Source organism: Lynx canadensis, chromosome E2 (assembly GCF_007474595.2).
Source record: "Lynx canadensis isolate LIC74 chromosome E2, mLynCan4.pri.v2, whole genome shotgun sequence".
Lineage (NCBI taxonomy): Eukaryota > Metazoa > Chordata > Mammalia > Carnivora > Felidae > Lynx > Lynx canadensis.
In genome coordinates, this window is record NC_044317.1 from 42,755,017 (window position 1) to 42,773,374 (window position 18,358).

Sequence of the window (18,358 nt, forward strand, 5' to 3'; positions counted from 1 at the left end):
GAAGACGTTGTAGGGGGTCGCCATCTTGCCAACACTAGTGCATACTCGTGTCCAAGAGACTTTGGAACTCCAACTAGCTACCTACGCAAACACCAGTATGGTGCCCAGATCTTGTAAGCAGTGCAGTGTATTGGGAAAGACGATCGATTCTCTAAAATGTTACCCCATGAAGTACTTCTAACTTTTTTAGAGGTAAGTGATGAGTATTGGTCTAAATATCATTTTCAATAAAGTAATACTTTTGGCAAGGCATCAAATAACATCTAAATCTAAGAATATACTGCTATGTAATTTACATAATTACTAGACTCTAGTAACATATAATTTGCTGTTATATAGTTTACTCTTCTTTTCATTATTTTGCTCTATTTTTTTACTTTTGTCCTAAAATCGTGTTCTATAAACTCTAAAAGTTGTTCCACTGTAATTTGTTTTCTCTTTATGATGCTTTGAATCGCCAGGAGAAGGCCATTTTTATGAAAGTGCTTTGCAATACTATATTGATGAGTTACTCTATCATTTTTATTTGCCAATAGTTATGCCTATACTTATCATAATTTACTTATTTATACCCTCAATAACTCAAGTCACTGTCAAAACACATAATTAGGCAAGATATGAGACAGAACAAACACGGGAATTTTGCACACAAACATATAGGGCTGAATCAGTTATTGAGAGGATTCCCTTCTCTTCTAGCTGCAATAGAAAGAGCTGAGGTTTGGACTGAAAAGCCTCAAGTGCTGGTTTTGGCTCAGCCATTGACCCCCTGAGGTCAAAACCACCACCTTCCCTGGCCCTTAGTTTTCTTCCCACTGTAAAGAGAGGAGCATGATAATGCTGGTTCTCTGCTCTGCAATGCAGGTCATAGGAAGATCAAATGATAAATGCTTTATTAGCAGTACCTTAATGGGCTGGTCGGTATCATTTCACGGCATGCCAAGGCTGATCCCTAATGCTGTGGTGGCATTGTGTTCCCTTGACAGATATCATCCGAACAGATAACGTGCTGGAGCAGCCCTCTGTCTCTTTATTGGAACTCTATCTTGGGAATGAGGGCCTTCTTAAATTTTGCGTGTTAGGTTCCTGCCTTGCTTCACCCTTGCCGTGGCCCTGGTACCCTGAGAGAGATACTTACAAAGCCCACAGATACAGGAATAAGCATTGCCATTGTTTCCTGGCCTATTGTGCTCTGGTTATTGAAGCTCCATCACAGAGGGGCTGGCCTTCTGCATTCCTTTACATCAAGCTAACCGTGGGCCTAGAAGTCATTGGATTTTAACTTCATGTCCCATCTTGTGGCTGCCCATGGACTAAGTCTCCCCTCTCTGCAATCTTTACATCTATACATACACTTCAGGAAAACAAAACAAAACAAAAGCAGCTATGAAGATGTGTTACAGATTCTCTTTCAGTCTTGGACCTGGGGTTGATGTACCTCACCGGATTTGGGGAGTTTTGAACACTGGTATTTGGAATATTTTTTTCTACCCCATTATTTTTTTCCTCTCCTTTTGGGACTCCAAATGCACATCTAATAGACCATTTTGATATTTTCCCAAAAGTCACAGAGACTCTTACTCATCTTCCTCAATCATTTTCTCCCTATTCAAATCTTCATTTGAATAATTTCTACTGACTTGTCTTCAACTTGACTCTCTTGTATCCAGTCTGCCATTAGGCCACCCCAAGGATGTCTTTGATTTCTGATAATACTCAACTCTGGGCTTACTTTTGGTTTTCTATAAAAAGATTTGGGAGTTCCTCGAGCCCCTCCTACTTGTCAGGACTTGAACTTCAAACTAGTACAGAAATATCTGCCTAAAATTCTACCTAAAACTTTCACTGGGGTCCCTGAGGTCCTGCCCTGTGCATGTTCCCTTTAGGAGTCAGCCAGAGATTTGGGGGAATTTATATGCACATTTTGTAGTATGACTCTCTCCTTCCTGGGAGGTCACCCCTCAATTCCCAACTGTTTTGGCAGCCCCAAAATCTAAGCTCAGTCTCTTCAGCTACTAAAACCACCTCTTTATATCTTAACCCTACTCTACAAGGTGCTGTGTGTTGCTGAAAGGCGGAATGTCCTCGGAGGAAAAGCCTAATAAATTGGCACTAAACCTATTTCCTTCCCTTCTTACAAGACTCATGTTCCCTTCAATTCCTGCCTGCTCTAGATTGTTTACCAGTGCCTTCAAGCAATAACATTAAAAAATGTTTTTCTTCTAGGTTTAGTAATCGTTATAAACAAGTAAGTGGGTCCAATACAAGTTACTGTCATTTCCAGAATTAAAACCCCACCTTCCATAGCATTTTTTTTTAAAAATGTTTATGTATTATTTTTGAGAGAGAGAGAGAGAGAGAGAGAGAAGGCGAGTGGGGAGGAGGCAGAGGATCCAAAGCAGGTTCTGCACTGACAGCAGAGAGCCCGAAGCGAGCTCCCTGCAGGGCTTGAACTCACAAACCGAGAGATTATGGCCGAAGCCAAAGTGGGACGCTTAACGGACCGAGCCACCCAGGCACCCCCCTTCCATAGCATTTTAAAGGAGCTACTTTTCCTCTGACGCTCAATTGTAATAGAATTAAATGCAGTGAAGACAGAAGTCTCAATTATTTCCTTTCTTTAAAAAAGCTTTTGTTGTGGGGCGCCTGGGTGGCGCAGTCGGTTAAGCGTCCGACTTCAGCCAGGTCACGATCTCGCGGTCCGGGAGTTCGAGCCCCGCGTCAGGCTCTGGTCTGATGGCTCAGAGCCTGGAGCCTGTTTCCGATTCTGTGTCCCTCTCTCTCTGCCCCTCCCCCGTTCATGCTCCGTCTCTCTCTGTCCCAAAAATAAATAAACGTTGAAAAAAAATTAAAAAAAAAAAAGCTTTTGTTGTGATAAAGTATACATAACATAAAATTGACCAATTTCACCATTTTTAACTGTGTAGTTTGGTGGCTTTGAGTGTATTCAGACTGTTGTACAACCATCACCACCACCTCTCCCCAAACTGAAAACTCTGTACTCATTAAACAATAACTCCCCATGACCCCTGCCACCAGCCCCTGGTAATCACCATGCTACTTTCTGTCTCCGTGAATTTGGCTATTCCAGGTACCTCATACAAGTGCAATCAAACAATATCTGTCCTTTTGTTGGAATGCCCCCTCTTCCAAATAAGTAAACTCTGGTTAAATGGCTGTTTAACCTCACATTTTTATCTCCGTGCCTTCCCACTACCCTACTGAAAGAACGGTAAAAGAGGTAAAAGGTGCAAATCCACAACCAGAGCTGGGAACTTCAGTAGAAATCGAAGAGATAAGAAATTTCAACAGCCTTATTGATGTAAAATGGAGGGCAGACACAAAGAACATATATTGTATGATTCCCCTGATATGAGGTTCCTGGAGTAGTCAAATCATAGAGACAGAGGGTAGAATAGTGGTTGCCAGGGGCTGCGGGGAGGGGAGAACAGGGGGGTATTGTTTACCAGGTACAGAGTTTCAGTTTGAGTAGATGGGAAAGTTCTGAAGGTAGATGGTGGTGATGGCTGCACAACACTGTGAATGTAATTAATGCCACCAAACTTTATACGCAAAAATGGTGAAAATGATCAATTTTGTCTATTTTGCCAGACATACACACAAAAACCGAGAATGGAGGCAACTGGTAAAGGCAAGTACAGGAGGCCAAGGACTGGAATGCACATGGCGGGGAAGGAAACAGCAGCCAAGCAGAGAGCAAATCATCCCTTTGGACTCCCAAGTGGCTTGTGTCATATAAATACCCAGTACAACAAAGGGTAGGAGTAAGACAAGGGGCTGAACCTTGCCCACTCCCCACCACTCGGAACCAGCAGCCACGTGCTGGCTTGACATACACCATCCCCAGAAATAGGGCAAAGGTTCTTCTCTAAAAGAGAATCGAACATCCCCAAACTTCCACAATCTGTCATCTAGAGGTTCACCAGCTAACTGTCTAAGAGAGTGGCTTCCCACCTGATCACCCTAAGTGAATTCCTTCAATTTGTGAGCCCCCCGCAAGCCCAGAGGTCCCATCCAGAGATTCCCTATGATCCTGTTCTCATATGTGCTCCAATAGTCACCAGACTTTGAGGAAAGCCTCCAAAAGGCAGAGTCACACTAAGATAAGCAAAACAAAACATAGCACCAAGAGGCGAGGGCCATCCTCATACCATGGAACTATGGGTAGAGCAAAGGCTGTGCATGGTCAGAACAGGCACCACCCAGACATGACAAGCCCACCTTACAATGCATACAGCCTGGACCTCAGTCCCGCATGAAGGAAATAAAGGCAACTAGGGAATGGAAAAGAACTTTAAAATATCCCTAAGTACTACCCCTGTAAGATAAACCTTCATTTAACATAGCTAGAAATTAAGATAATGTCTAAAATGGATGAATCAAGAACTGGTGATGTAAGCATATTATTTAGAGAAACCACCAAGAGAAACAGCCGAATGAGTTAAAAGTGGCTGCCTCCGTAGGACCGCGGCGGGGGAGACATAGGCTGGGAATAATTGCCCTGCGATAGAAGCCCGTCTGCATGATTTGATGGTTTAACCTTGTGCATGTATTAGCAGTACTTTGATTTTTTTTAATGTTTTTTTTTAAGAAAATGACTGGAAGTTTTGTTGTTGTTTTTTTTTCCTCATGTAGCATTGTTTCATTCTGGAATTTTCCAATTAAGCTTTTGGCTAAACACATACATATGATAATGATAATTATTCAGGAATCGGGAGGTTTGTAAAAACACTGTGTGCCATTAGAGTAATCAAGCTCAGCTCTAACACATCTTGGCTTTTCAGGATAATTAGACCACACTGGAGGCCCAGATGGGGTGAATGAGAAAGCCATGGGTGTCTGCCATATAGTAACAAGAAAACATCACCCAGAACTACTCAACTGGCAATTGAAATTTGCATGTTAACTTAGTACACAACAAGAAATGAATAAAAATGCCTGGATTGGAGGCAAAACATTTCACTTTAAAAAAAACCAAACATAGAACACAGGTGCCATAATGAAGCTCCTACACCACTCATTTTAAGTCCTCACGTATTAAAATAGAATCTGTAAAGCTGGAAGTCGTCCCTTCTGTATCTCCTATTTTTTAAAAAGGTCACCTTCTGGGGCACCTGGGTGGTTCAGTGGGTTAAGAATCCGACTCTTGGGGCGCCTGGGTGGCGCAGTCGGTTAAGCGTCCGACTTCAGCCAGGTCACGATCTCGCGGTCCGTAAGTTCGAGCCCCGCGTCGGGCTCTGGGCTGATGGCTCAGAGCCTGGGGCCTGTTTCAGATTCTGTGGCTCCCTCTCTCTCTGCCCCTCCCCCGTTCATGCTCTGTCTCTCTCTGTCCCAAAAATAAATAAAACGTTGAAAAAAAAAAAAAAAAAAGAATCCGACTCTTGATTTTGGCTCGGGTCATGATCCCAGGGGCATGGGATCGAGCCACGATTTGGGCTCCATGCTGAGCATGGAGCCTGGTTAAAGATTCTCTCTCCCTCTGCCCCTCATGCTCTGTCTCCTAAAAAGAAAAAAATAAAAATAAAATAAAAAAGGTCACCTTCACTGTATCTTTCTTGAAAGTTTACAAAATACCAAAAAATAATTGGTCTCTTGACAGAGAGAGACCGACCGATATTTTGCAGGTCTGCACATGGTCCTGAGTCAGTACTTGAGAATGCAGTGGTGAAAAGGCACATATACAGTCCCTGCTCTCGGCACAACTTGTGAACTAATGTGGAAAATGGATACATATACGGGCAATTCACCACAATGTGATTAGCTCAATGGCAGAGTTAGCACAGGTTGGATAGGAAGGTTGGATAGGATCGCTTGGACAGAGCAACTATCTCAACAGCTGCTCTCAGGACAGCAATGAGAAGGCCCTTGGACTGGAGTGATATCTAGACTTAGAGCTGCAGTGAGAAGGCTCCAGAGGGGGTTTCAGAGAGAAGATTTACGTGGCTTCTGGAATGGAGGACAAAGCCTGGAGGGTGGTGAGAATGAAAGAGGACTTGGGCTGCTTCCAATTTTGATCTCAAACTTCCTAGTTGGGTTCTTTTTTCCAGCTTGGTTCATGGCTCAGATGAAGACCCTGAGGGCAAAGCATCCCGTGTTGGGAACTGAACCTACCCCCTCAAGCAACAAGGACTGCTCTGAGCGAGCAAGACCCTGCCAGTGATTGAATCCGAGACATGGATTGACCTGATCTTTACTGCCCAGGTGCACAGACCACACTTTCTTTTAAAAACCTGGAAGTATTTTCTACACTTTGGAGACCATTGAGACATCAGTCTACTGTCTTCCTGGTGTTGGCCTCCCTGAAATAGATTCCTTTCTTGTTTCACCTCCACTCATTTCTCTGCCTTTGGATTTTGTCAGCAGCAAGTGGCTCGACTTGATCTGTTTGGGACTTGCCACACTCCACCCCACCGCCCCACCCCCACCCCTGCCCCTCGCCGGTGCTGCTGCACCAACTGTACCCAGCAACAAGAATGTGGGACAGTAAAGGGGAGTAATAAGAGTTGAGACAGGAGGGGCACCTGGGTGGCTCTGTCAGTTGAGCGTCTGACTTTGGCTCAAGTCATGATCTCACCATTAATGAGTTCGAGCCCTGCATAGGGCTCTGTGCTGATGGCTTGGAGCCTGCTTCGGATTCTGTGTGTCTCTCTCTCTGCTCCTCCCCTGCTCACACTCTGTCCTTCTCTCTTAAAATAAAAAATAACTAAATATTAAAAAAAAAAAAAAAAGAGTTGAGACAGGAGACTTCAAGAGCCAGTTCACACAGGGTTTTGTAAACAGACCCCAGGTTATTCTAAGGTCACAGAGCCACAGGAGTCATTGAAGGTTTTTTGAGGTAAGGTTTGAGGGCCAGATCTCACACCCTAAGATTTGCATTTTATAAATTTTTTCCTTGGGGCGTGGTTAAGCGTCATACTCTTGATTTCAGCTCAGGTCATGATCTTGAGGTTCGTGAGATCGAGCCCCACATCTGGCTCCGTGCACTGTCAGCTGCTTCTCATTCTCTCTCTGTCTCTCTGTCTCTCTGTCTCTTTCTCCGCCCCTCCCCCTCGCACTTGCTCTCTTTCAAATAAGTAAATTTTTAAAAAAGAGAAAGCTTTTCCTCAGATAAATTCATTATAGACTGATTTTTATTGCTTTGTTTACTTTCCAATCACACACTTCTTACCCATTTCTGTTGTTTGTTGTTAAGGTCATTGGACAGATATTTGCATGATGATAAGAATATTGTAACTAATTACAGAGTGCTATTAAGTTTACAAAGCACTTTATCATATGCACTCTCACAGAAGGTGGTATAGGCAGAGATTTCCTGGCATCACCATTCTTCCACCTCCTGTCCGTGGAAGATACTGATAATCGATCATGGCACAAGGTCCTGATGGTTTCAGACACATCCTCAGAACTTGCAACACAAACCTCCAGGCAAACAGTGCTTTCTACTTTAGTTGTCACTTGATGAAAAGTTCAATTTGCCATCCTAGAATGGTATAAAGCACACACATTAATGGAATCATACAGATGTGGTTGAAATTCGTGATTTCCCACCTTAATGTTGGATCTAAGTTACTTGACATCTCTGAGCCTCAGTTTCCTCATTTAAAAATTAGAAATAAAAACATGTTACTCAGAGCTACTATTCATCGAAAGGCAGCAAACAATGAAATTGTATCATCTGTGCATTTACCTACATAAATTCAGTGATCATGCTCTGAAAGGAAAGAGTAAGAGAGAAATAAGTAACAATTTCACTTTGTGTCTGCACCACGGAGCAAACACGGGACATAGCACCTCCACAGCACCATCAATTAATCTGTTTATTGCATGTCTCATAGAATGAGCATCTCACTGCACTGAGAGTGGTTCTGATGTCTGAAGGAACATATTTTCCCAAAACACAGGCCTTAAATGCAGGCCAACAATGTCATAGGTTATTTAACTGAAGTAACAACAGTCTATCCCAAATCTAGAGGAAACACTGACTGGGAGGGCCTCTCTAGGGATAAAATGGGCATATCCCTAATGGGTACATATGGCAAAAAAAAAAAAAAATCTTCCAAATTCCACTTCCAATGAGGTTGAAAAGGTCACAATGGATGACCATTTCCCCTGTATTAACAGGGGGGTGGGGGGGAAATGAGTGAAGTAAAAATATTTTTACAGATATCACAAAGTAGTCTACAGAAAGTACATTGTGGAGAAGGGGAACAAGACTTTATAGATGAGAAGAGATTAGTGGCTACTGGGGGCATTTGCCATGGGGGCAGGCAAATGATGGGGCCTGCCACCAGTCAGAGGGCTTTGCTTGGCCAAGAAGAAACCAGTGATACTTTAAACATCCCTATGGGCTAAAGCAACAGACAAGAATACACGAACATTCAGAACACAGAGCCAATCCTCCTCTTGGGTTAAATGTGTGACAGTGCAGAAGGCTGGGGCCTGAACTGAAAGACAGTTCCATCATCTCCCAAAGTTTGGGGTCCAAGTCGTAATAGAAGGGGAAGCCTGTAAGACACATAGATCATATCTTGCCCTCAAGGCATTTGAAGCCCAGGTGAACTTGTTATATTGTCATTTATAATAAAAAATACATGTTTGGTCTTCATCCTGTTTCTGGAAGAGAGCTCTTAAAATCCTTGAAATTTCCTAAGTAATGATAGTGATAAAGGAATCTTGTTTGTTTGTTCTTGCTTTTTTTGTTGTTGTTAATGGGGTAACTTTTAGAAAGTACCTAAGAATTGCGGCTGGTTGCCAGTGCAGTGGACAGGGTAATTACAGGTTAGAACTTTCAGTCCCACTCTCCCACCCTCTACAACCCCCACTCCCAACTTCTGGGAGTCAAGAGGGGCTGGAGATTGAATCAATTGCCAATGGCCAATCATGTCCGTGTAATGAAACTTACATAAAAATCCAAAATGAAGGGGTTCTGAGAATTTCCAGGCTGGTGAAGATGTGGAGATTTGGGGATGGCAGCACACCTAGAGAGAGCATAGGAGCTCCACACCCCTTTCAACATAGCTTGTCCTGTCTATCTCTTCCCTCTGGCTGTTCCTGAGTTTTTTTTTTTTTAATGTTTATTTATTTTTGAGAGAGACAGAGACAGGATACGAGTGGGTTAGGGGCAGAGAGAGAGAGGGAGACACAGAATCTGAAGCAGGCTCCAGGCTCTGAGCTGTCAGCATAGAGCCCGACGCGGGGCTCGAACTCACGAGCTGTGAGATGATGACCTGAGCCGAAGTCCGACGCTTAACCCCTTGAGCCACCCACTCACCCTTGAGTTCTATCCTTATAATAATCCAGTGATCTAGTAGGTAAAATCTTTCTCTGGGTTCTGTGAGCCGCTCTAGCAAATTAATTGAACCCAAGAAAGGGGGTTGTGGGAACCTCTGATATAGTCAGTTTGTCAGAAGTATGGTAACCTGTACTTGGGACTGGGTCTGATGTCCAACGAGGGAATTATTGGAGCCCCCCAGTCTGTAGTTGGTTGGTCAGAGGCACTGGTAATAACCTGGGCTTATGATTGGCATCTGAAGGGGGTAGGGCAGTCTTGTAGGACTGAGCCCTCAACCTGTGGAATCTGGGTAAATAGTGTCAAAATTAAGTTGAATTGTAGGACACCACAGCTGGTGTCCAGGGATTACATGGGAATCTCCCCACACACATTAGAATTGGGATCTTGTTGGGGCACCTGGGTGGCTCAGTTGTTTGAGTGTCCAACGTTAGCTCAGGTCACGATCTCACGCCTTGTGGTTCGCAGCCCTGCATCAGGCTCTGTGCTGACATCTCAGAGCCTGGAGCCTGCTTTGGATTCTGTGTCTCCCTCTCTGCCCCTGTCCTTTTTTTTTTTTTTTTTAATGTTTATTTATTTTTGAGACAGAGAGAGACAGAGCATGAATGGGGGAGGGTCAGAGACAGGGAGACACAGAATCTGAAACGGGCTCCAGGCTCTGAGCTGTCAGCACAGAACCCGACGCGGGGCTCGAACTCACGGACCACGAGATCATGACCTGACCGAAGTCGGTCGCTTAACCGACTGAGCCACCCAGGCGCCCCATCTCTCTGCCCCTCTCCTGCTCGCACTCTGTCTCTCTCTCAAAAATAAATAAACATTAAAAAAATTTAAAAAAGAAAAAAAAGAATCGGGATCTTGTAGCTCTTAAGCAGGGGAGCAACATGGGATTTGGGTTTTTGGAAGCTACAGTAATGAAATGTGTCACAGTTCTCAACCATTTTCTAGCACATAAGTTGGAAATTCATGTGCATAATATACTATGGGCTATCACACTGATCAGCATAGTTGATAATGCCATAGAGTACAGGAAACCATGAGTTGCAAAACATTAAGTAAAAGCAACAAAGATTGGTGATTGATTGGGCCTAGCTAGATGAGTACTCTTGGTTTCAGTATCGGATACCTGGGGGAGTCCTGCCAGTGATGGGAATGAGGAGCATGGATAAAGGGCAGGTTTATTTTGGGGAAGGAAGGGTATAGATGCAGATAATTTTGAACATGTTGAGTTGGAAGTGCCTGTGAGATACGCCCCAAGCAATTGCATCTAGAAAGTACATAGTTTGTATGACCTGGAAGTCAGGAGATCAGGAATGAAGATGTAAATTTGGGAATCATCAGCTTTGAGATGGAAAAAAGATGAGCTCACTCAGGAAGCATGAGAAGCCAAGCTAGGTTCCAGGGTTCAAAGGGAAAGGAATGAACAAGAGTAAGAGCTCAACTCCCCGGCAGGAAGCTTGTACTGAAGCAGGTATTTCATAGCCTTCCTTTGAAGCCATTGTGCATCAGACCCAAAACAACCTCTAGTCTTGTCTCCTGCCTTTCCCTCTCTGCATTGTCAAGCTTCTCGCCATTTGTTCACTTAGCTCACCAGACATCGTGTCTGTGCCCGGCCCTCATCCAACTGCTCGTTCATATAGCAAATTTACTGAGAAGCCACCCTGTGCCAGGAGCTATGTTAGGTCCTGACCATACTGCAGTGACCAACACATCCCTGCCTCAAAATGTTTACATTCTAGCGAAGGAGACATACACACACACATAATTAAAAAGACATACAGGGGTGAGGCGCCTGGGTGGCGCAGTCGGTTAAGCGTCCGACTTCAGCCAGGTCACGATCTTGCAGTGCATGAGTTCGAGCCCCGCGTCAGGCTCTGGGCTGATGGCTCGGAGCCTGGAGCCTGTTTCCGATTCTGTGTCTCCCTCTCTCTCTGCCCCTCCCCCGTTCATGCTCTGTCTCTCTCTGTCCCAAAAATAAATAAACGTTGAAAAAAAAATTAAAAAAAAAAAAGACATACAGGGGAGAGATAAATGCTATGAAGAAAAAGTAGGCAAGTTAAGAGTATATAGTATGGGGCTGTCCTATTTTAATGAAGACAATAAGGAAAGTCATCTCTAGAAGTCACATTTGACATCTGAATGAAGTGCAAAAGTTCTGGGTGAAGAAAGGGGGGCTAGAACAGAATGGTGAAATGAGGTAACAAGAAGCTAAATCATATATGTTTTTTATAAGCCTAAGTAAGGAGTCTGGCTTTCACTCCTGTGTGACAGGGGATAACCGTGGAGAGTTTTGAGTACAGGAAGGACATGATCCCTCTGGCTGCTGTGTCCACAATTAACTACTAGGGGCAAGAAGAGAGGTAGAGGGATGTTTTAGGAGGCTATTACAATAATGCTGGGCAGGGTAAGTGGGGTTTGTTGTGCTAAGAGTAGGGATGGAAATGGCGATAAGTGATCAGGGTATATTTTATAGGTGGAATGGACAGGATTTGCAGTGAGAACAGATGTGGGGGTGAGGGAGAAGTCAAGGATGACTCCAAGGATGAGCAGGTGAATTAATGATACCAGTTACCTCAGCGGTAAATAATGAGCAAAGGTTAACTTTAGAGGGAAAAGCGGGAGTATTGCTTTGGATACACAAAGTTAATTAGATGCTGATTAGACATCCAACTAGAGAGGTTGAGAAGACTATGGCTTATATGAATCCAGAGTTCACAGAACCGGTCAAAGCTGCAGACAAATGCTTGGGATTGGTCTGTGTACAGTGGTATTGAAAGCCATGAGTCTAGATGAGACCATCTGAAAGTATTGGACAGAGTCCCAGCTCCAGCAGCTGCGAAAGAGAGAAGGGGGGGGGGGGGAGGGATAGTTGGCTAATGGATGCTGTAATGGGGCCTTGAAAGCTTCAAAAGGGGCATAATAGTCTCAAAGGGGAAAGGACCCGGTCATAGAGGGGCTCGCCAGCAGCTTGGAGGCGGATGGGCAACTTTCCAGGCTGAGGTATCCGCATCAGCAAAGACACAGGAGTTAGGACAAGATACGACGGGTCTGGAAATGGCGGAGGCCGCAGATGAGGTTAAGAGCGCCGCGCGCACTTCCACTCCAGCCCACGGCGTCCGAGAGCCACGAGGTACTTCGTCTCTCCCTGAGTCGCCTCTCCGCCCGCGCGGACACGGCAGCCCTGGGCTTCGCCAAGCGGCGCTGTCTGGACCACCGAGGCCGCACGCTGCGGAGGGCTGAGCCGCTCGAAACCGGCCGACTCTCGCGAGAGCGCGGCCTCGCCAGCCCAGCATGCCCCGCGCCGCCGCCGCTGCCGCCGCCGCCGCCGCCGCGCCGCGGCTTGAGGGCGGGAGGCTGGGGGAGGGTAGCGGAGCCGGCGCCGCCGCCATGTTGGGTCTGAGGCGGCTGCTGTAGGCGCCGACGGAGCGAGCGGACTTGAGGAGCGGCGACAGCGACGTGGGATCTGCCTCTCTGCGAGCGGCCGGGAGCGGCGGCGGCGGCGGCGCCATGAGCGGGGGCACCCCTTACATCGGCAGCAAGATCAGCCTTATCTCCAAGGCGGAGATCCGCTACGAGGGCATCCTCTACACCATCGACACCGAGAACTCCACCGTAGCTCTCGCCAAAGGTACGCCGGGGCGGGCCTCGGGGTGGGGTGCTGCGCCCGGCTCTCGGCCCGCGGCCTCCTCGCTCCCTCCCTGCCCCCTCCGTCGTCCTCCCGGAGGCCGCTCCCTTCCCTCCCTCCGGGCCCCGGCGTCTCGGGCTGGGCCGCGGCCTCCCCGGGCTTCCCGGCTCCCACCCCGAAGGTCCGCGCCTTCAATCCGGGAACTACAGGACGGTGAGCGGGGCGGGCGGGGCGGCCCTGAAGTCCGAGAACGGGCCGGAGAACACGGAGAGACGTGTCTTCCAACTCCGAAATTCGGTGGTTCTGTCGTCTTACCGCAAAACAAAGCCTAAGTATTCAAAGAATTTTTCCGCCTAGCTTGAGTTTAGTGCTGATTTGTTGAATCTGAGGCACCTATTTTCTCACGTTCTTAATTTCAATTCGTTACGGTATTCATCAGGTGAACTGTAAGTAATGTGCAAAACTTTGGGTTTGCTCAGCGACGCAGACGGTCTCGAAGTGCCATCGGTACCATCCAGCAGATCGCATCCCACTTGTCTCATACGTGGTATTTACCTGTTAAACCGGAATCCTTCTCCAAGGCTGTTGTGCAACCACCTCTTTAAAGCTGCTTGCTGTTGTCGCATCGACCCTGTTTCTGGAAAGCCGGTGCGGAGTACCCTTAATCGGAGTGGTCATTGGGCGCTGACCGATCGTCGGGCAGCCTCCCTGGGCCGGCGGATTCTGGGTGTTGAGGATAGTGCCCTACCCGTAGTAGAGTATGTAATTAAGGGTCGCACAGGCTGAGTGGGTTTTCTTTCCGTTCACACGTCCTGTGCCTTCGCTCCGCCAGAAAACCAGGAAGAAAATAAACTTTAGCTCGTTCTCTAGGAAGAAATCTCGCAAGTTAAGAATACTTAGGAGAGGGTAGCAAGATAACCAAGGTAGCTTTCCCAGCACATCTGGTGGAGTTACAGAATGAATACCGTGGTAGAGACAGAGGGCCAAGGGCTAGGAAGAAACTAAGTCTGTAAAAAGAAAAGAAAAGAAAATTAACGTATAACTTACAGGAGAGTCGTTTCACAATATCAAGCAAACGTTTTAGTGACATTTTTTTGTGTCCTTTTTAATAACACTTGGGTTGGAACAAATTTTATTACCTGAGTAAGAGGTCTTAAATTTTTTTATCTTAGGTTCCTTGCCACCCCGCTCTCCCCCCATGGATATTTAGCTGTATGTTGTCTTAGTTTTTATGGCTTTATGAAATTATGAAAAAGGCTTCCTAAAGTTCTCGATGAGAGCCACATACAGTATTTTTCATTAAGGGCGTTTAATAATTTTTTATTTAAGGTGTGTGGCCAGCCTAGTGACTTATTGTTGAATTGGCTGTGCCTTTATTCTTCACAGTGAAAAAAAATACGTACATATGTAAGATTTCAAAAAGTCTTTTAAAAATCTTTGAATATGTTCTTTTATGCAGGAAAACTAAACAATCTTTATTTTGTTAATGACCAACATTTTAAAAAACTTTTATTTTCAACAGCTTCTAGAGTCCATAAACTAAAATTTTATTATTCTGTAATAATTCATATGCCAGTTTGTTCCTTGTATCAGTCATGACTTCATAAATAGTACAACAGTGAAAAGATTTTTTTAATCATTGAATATATATCTGTACTTACGGCTTTGATAATCTCATGACACAAAATATATGCTTTTTCTTAAGCAGTAGGAGTTATTTAATGTGTGACAGGTTTGGGAAGTTAATTGTGTTTGTAAAAACTGAAGTTATCAAATTTTGGTAGCTTATTCTACTTAGCAGTATCTAATCTAGAACTACTATATAGCTGTCTAGTCAACCCTGGGCACTTAATTCAAATTTTAAAATTAGAAGTGGGGTGTTTGGTCTTCAAATTTTACAATTTACATGCCTTGTGAGTAATTTGATATCTGATATTCCACTTCCACCTTTTTGAAAATTTGGTTGAAGAATGGCAGTCTAACAGATAAAAGCCTAAAGTTTATTTATGGAGTTTAGAATACAATATTTTTTGGATTTAGAGATCCCTTATCTTTGTAAACTATCAATTGAGTTAATCTCTTCAAGTGACATTCTTAGAATTCTCTTTTGGATGTTAATTTTTCCCCCTCTGGGAAGAGTTTTTTCCCCTTTTTTATTGTGAAATAACCACACATTTGAAAAGATGCATGCATAAAAATGAAATATTTTTAAACAAACCTCCGTGTAACTACCACCCAGGGCAAGAAAGACATTGCAGAATCTCAGAAGCTTCCCACCCCCTGCATCTTCCCATTATCACTACTACACTCTTAAGCTAGATAGAAACATTATTCTCACATTTGTAGATTTATCACTTAAGTTTACATCCCTAAGTAATAGTGTTTATGTTTGTCCTTTTTTGAACTTTATATAAATGGAACCATCTTGTATATTTTTGATTTTGGCTTTTGTTGTGGCATAGTATTCCATCATGAGTATAACACAGCTTTATTCTGCATTTGTTTTTGATATTCTACAGTTAGTGTTTATTAAATTGTTTACAGTTTTTTGCTATTACGAACAATGCCTTTATAAATATTTGTGTTTAAGTACACTGATGGCCTGTGTACCTCTCTTGAGGGTATATACTTGAATTGGAGGATCATGGGGAAAGTTCGTCTTTATTAGGAAATGCCAAGCAGTTTCCAAAGTGGTTGTTTACTAGTTTTGATTTCAGTTACTAGTATATGAGAATTGTAGTTCCACATCCTTTACTAACAGTAATACTTAGTATCAGATATTTTAATTCTCTCCAATCTGGTGGGTGTGATTGTACCTGGCTTTAATCTTCCTGATTGCTAATGAGGTGAACACTTTTTCATATCTTACTCATTTGGATTTCATCTTTCATGAAATGCCTTTGAAATCTTGTGCCCATTTTACTACTGAAATGCATGTCTCTTTCTAGAGTTCAGCATTTTGAGTATGAATCCTTTGCTGGGAATATCTGTTGTAAACATCTTTCTCCATTTAATGGTTTCTTTTGGTGAACAGAAGTTCATTTTAATGTAGACATGTTGATCACTTTTATTTATGGCTAGTGTTTTTCTTTTTTTTTTTTTTAAGGAATTTTTCCCTACCCCAAGGTCATGGAGGTACTTTGATTACTTTTACAAAACTTTTTGTTTCACTTTTCACTTAAATTTAGTAAGAGATTCACTTAGTTTATATGGTCCAGATTAAAATTTATGTCCCTTACTTGGATGTTACTTATAATTTAAATTCATGTGGAATTATACAATGCTCTTAAAATTTTGGATTCATTATGTTTGATGTAGTATATAATTAGGGTGACCGTATGGCTTGTTTTGCCCTGATGGAAGGTCCTTGTTTGTGCCTGTTGTTCTGGCATGATTATTAAAGTATCCCTTTATTTTCTTGAAAATGTTCCAGTTTGGGTAATAAATTGTATGGTCACACTAAATATAATCAAAAGCCCAATCCCAGAGATCATAACTAAGTGAGTGATGTCCTTTATTTTCTACTAGAGATTTCACAGATTAGCTCTAGTTCCGTGAAGGTAAAATAGAAGTAAGTTTGATGGGCTTTGATACACAGGATCTTCTGTATGAATGTCAAGAAGTCATAAAGGCAACCTTGATGTCAGTTTCCTAAGTATGCTAATAGATCATCTGTCTGTAGTTTGTCTCTTAGAGTCTTTGTCACATCTCTGAGTTTTTCTTCCTAACACTGATTATGATCTGCACGTAATCTGCTTTGCTTTATTTGCATGTGTTTATTGTCACCTTCCCTCCCCACCATAGTCTGAGCTCCTGGAAGAACGAATGTTTATTTAATGAATAAGTGAAAATGATTTAGCATTTTTGTTTATTAATCTTGTAGAAGTTTCTTGGGGTATCTCCAAATAATGCTTTCCATGTTCACAATTGTATATCTCCCTAAACTTACAATGCCTAAGATATGTTGTCGTCCCCCGCTCCCCCCCCAACAGTGAGAGATTTTGGAGAATAGGGATACAAGAGGATAAAAAAAATCTTATAACAAAATTGACATTGTTAGGAAGACAGAGTTTTACCTTATGACTCAAGCTCAATTATAATTTTCATTTAAAATTTAAGGGAAGAATTAGTTCAAGATGTTTGAGGGAATTACAAAGTGGTGGCATGTTTTCAATTTACTGTATATTCACACCTGTGTCTTGTGAACATGATGCTCAAGCACATACTAGATCCTGGATGCCAAGAGATTGCCCACAGAATGGAAGTTTCGTGAATGCAGGATTTTTGTCTCCTTCACTGCTGTATTCTCAGTGCCTAGAACAGTGCCTGGCACATAGCACGCCCTTGGTAAATATTTGAATAAATGAAAGGATACTTGTAGTTAGTGAAGTTTTCTAATTATGGGAATTTCAAAGTTGGAGAAAGTACACATTTACTATAAGCATCATATATGTAGACTTTTACACTATTTAAATAAAATGGGCTAAAATAAGTAAAGTTCTTTTTTGTTTATTTTTGAGAAGGAGTGCGGAGGAGGGTTAGAGAGAGGGGGAGGGAAAGAGTCCCAGATAGGCTCCAGCGCAGATTGCTTAGCGAGCTTGATCCCTGGAACTGTGAGATCAAGACCCCAGCTGAAATCAAGAGTTAGACATTTAACCGACTAAGCCACCCAGGTGCCCCTAAAAAGAGCAAAATTCTTATCTAACATATTAAGTCAGCCATACCTGGATAATACACTACTCTAATGAAAACCAGGTTGCTGCTGCATTAGGAAAAAAGACTTTGTAAAGAAGAATGATTATAAGCCAGCTGCTTTTATTGATTAAAAAAAATTTTTTTTAATGTTTATTTATTTTTGAGAGAGAGAAAGAGAGAGACAGTGCGAGCAGGGGAGGGGCAGGGAGAGAGGGAGACACAGAATCCGAAGCAGGCTCCAGGCTCTGAGCTGTTAGCACAGAGCCCCACCCGGGACTCAAGCTCAGGAAGGGCAAGATCATGGCCTAAGCCAAAGTCAGATGCTTAACCAACTGAGCCACTTAGGCGCCCCAAGCTAGCTGCTTTTAAAATGATTTGTCCTTAAAATCAGGGCTTTGGTAGAGGGAATATAAAAGTTGGTAATGAATTATTTCCTTAAATCATCTGCTAAGTCTTGCCCATTGGTGTATCTTACCCACTTCTTGATTGTTAATTAGCGACGTACTCATAGACTTGAGTGAGCAAGTAGGAGAGCTTTGTATGGTGGATGAAATACTTGTAAAGTACTTTATTGATTTCTTCCATTCTCACATGAGTTGGGGACCTAAATCTAGCAGTTCACAAAATCACTACTTAGAATGTCAAAGATCTAGTAACACTTAAAGCAGTAGTTTCTTTTGGTTCCTCTGTTTAGTGAGGTTGCCAGAACTGGGAGCCTTGGAAACAGT

The 18,358-nt window shown here is 43.4% G+C and overlaps 1 protein-coding gene and 1 long non-coding RNA gene across 2 annotated transcripts in view; both read left to right on the top strand.

Moving 5' to 3' along the window:
* Positions 1 to 6,352, top strand: LOC115502093. The gene is made up of 2 exons (XR_003965018.1): positions 1 to 192; positions 6,069 to 6,352. It is a non-coding gene; the product is annotated as an uncharacterized LOC115502093 (long non-coding RNA).
* Positions 6,353 to 12,650: 6,298 nt separating this feature from the next.
* LSM14A (LSM14A mRNA processing body assembly factor) overlaps positions 12,651 to 18,358 on the top strand; it is a 51,058-nt gene continuing 45,350 nt past the window's right edge. The window contains 1 exon segment of the mRNA XM_030297303.1: positions 12,651 to 12,938. Within this exon segment, the coding sequence (XP_030153163.1) occupies positions 12,818 to 12,938 (121 nt within the window). The 5' untranslated portion in view covers positions 12,651 to 12,817.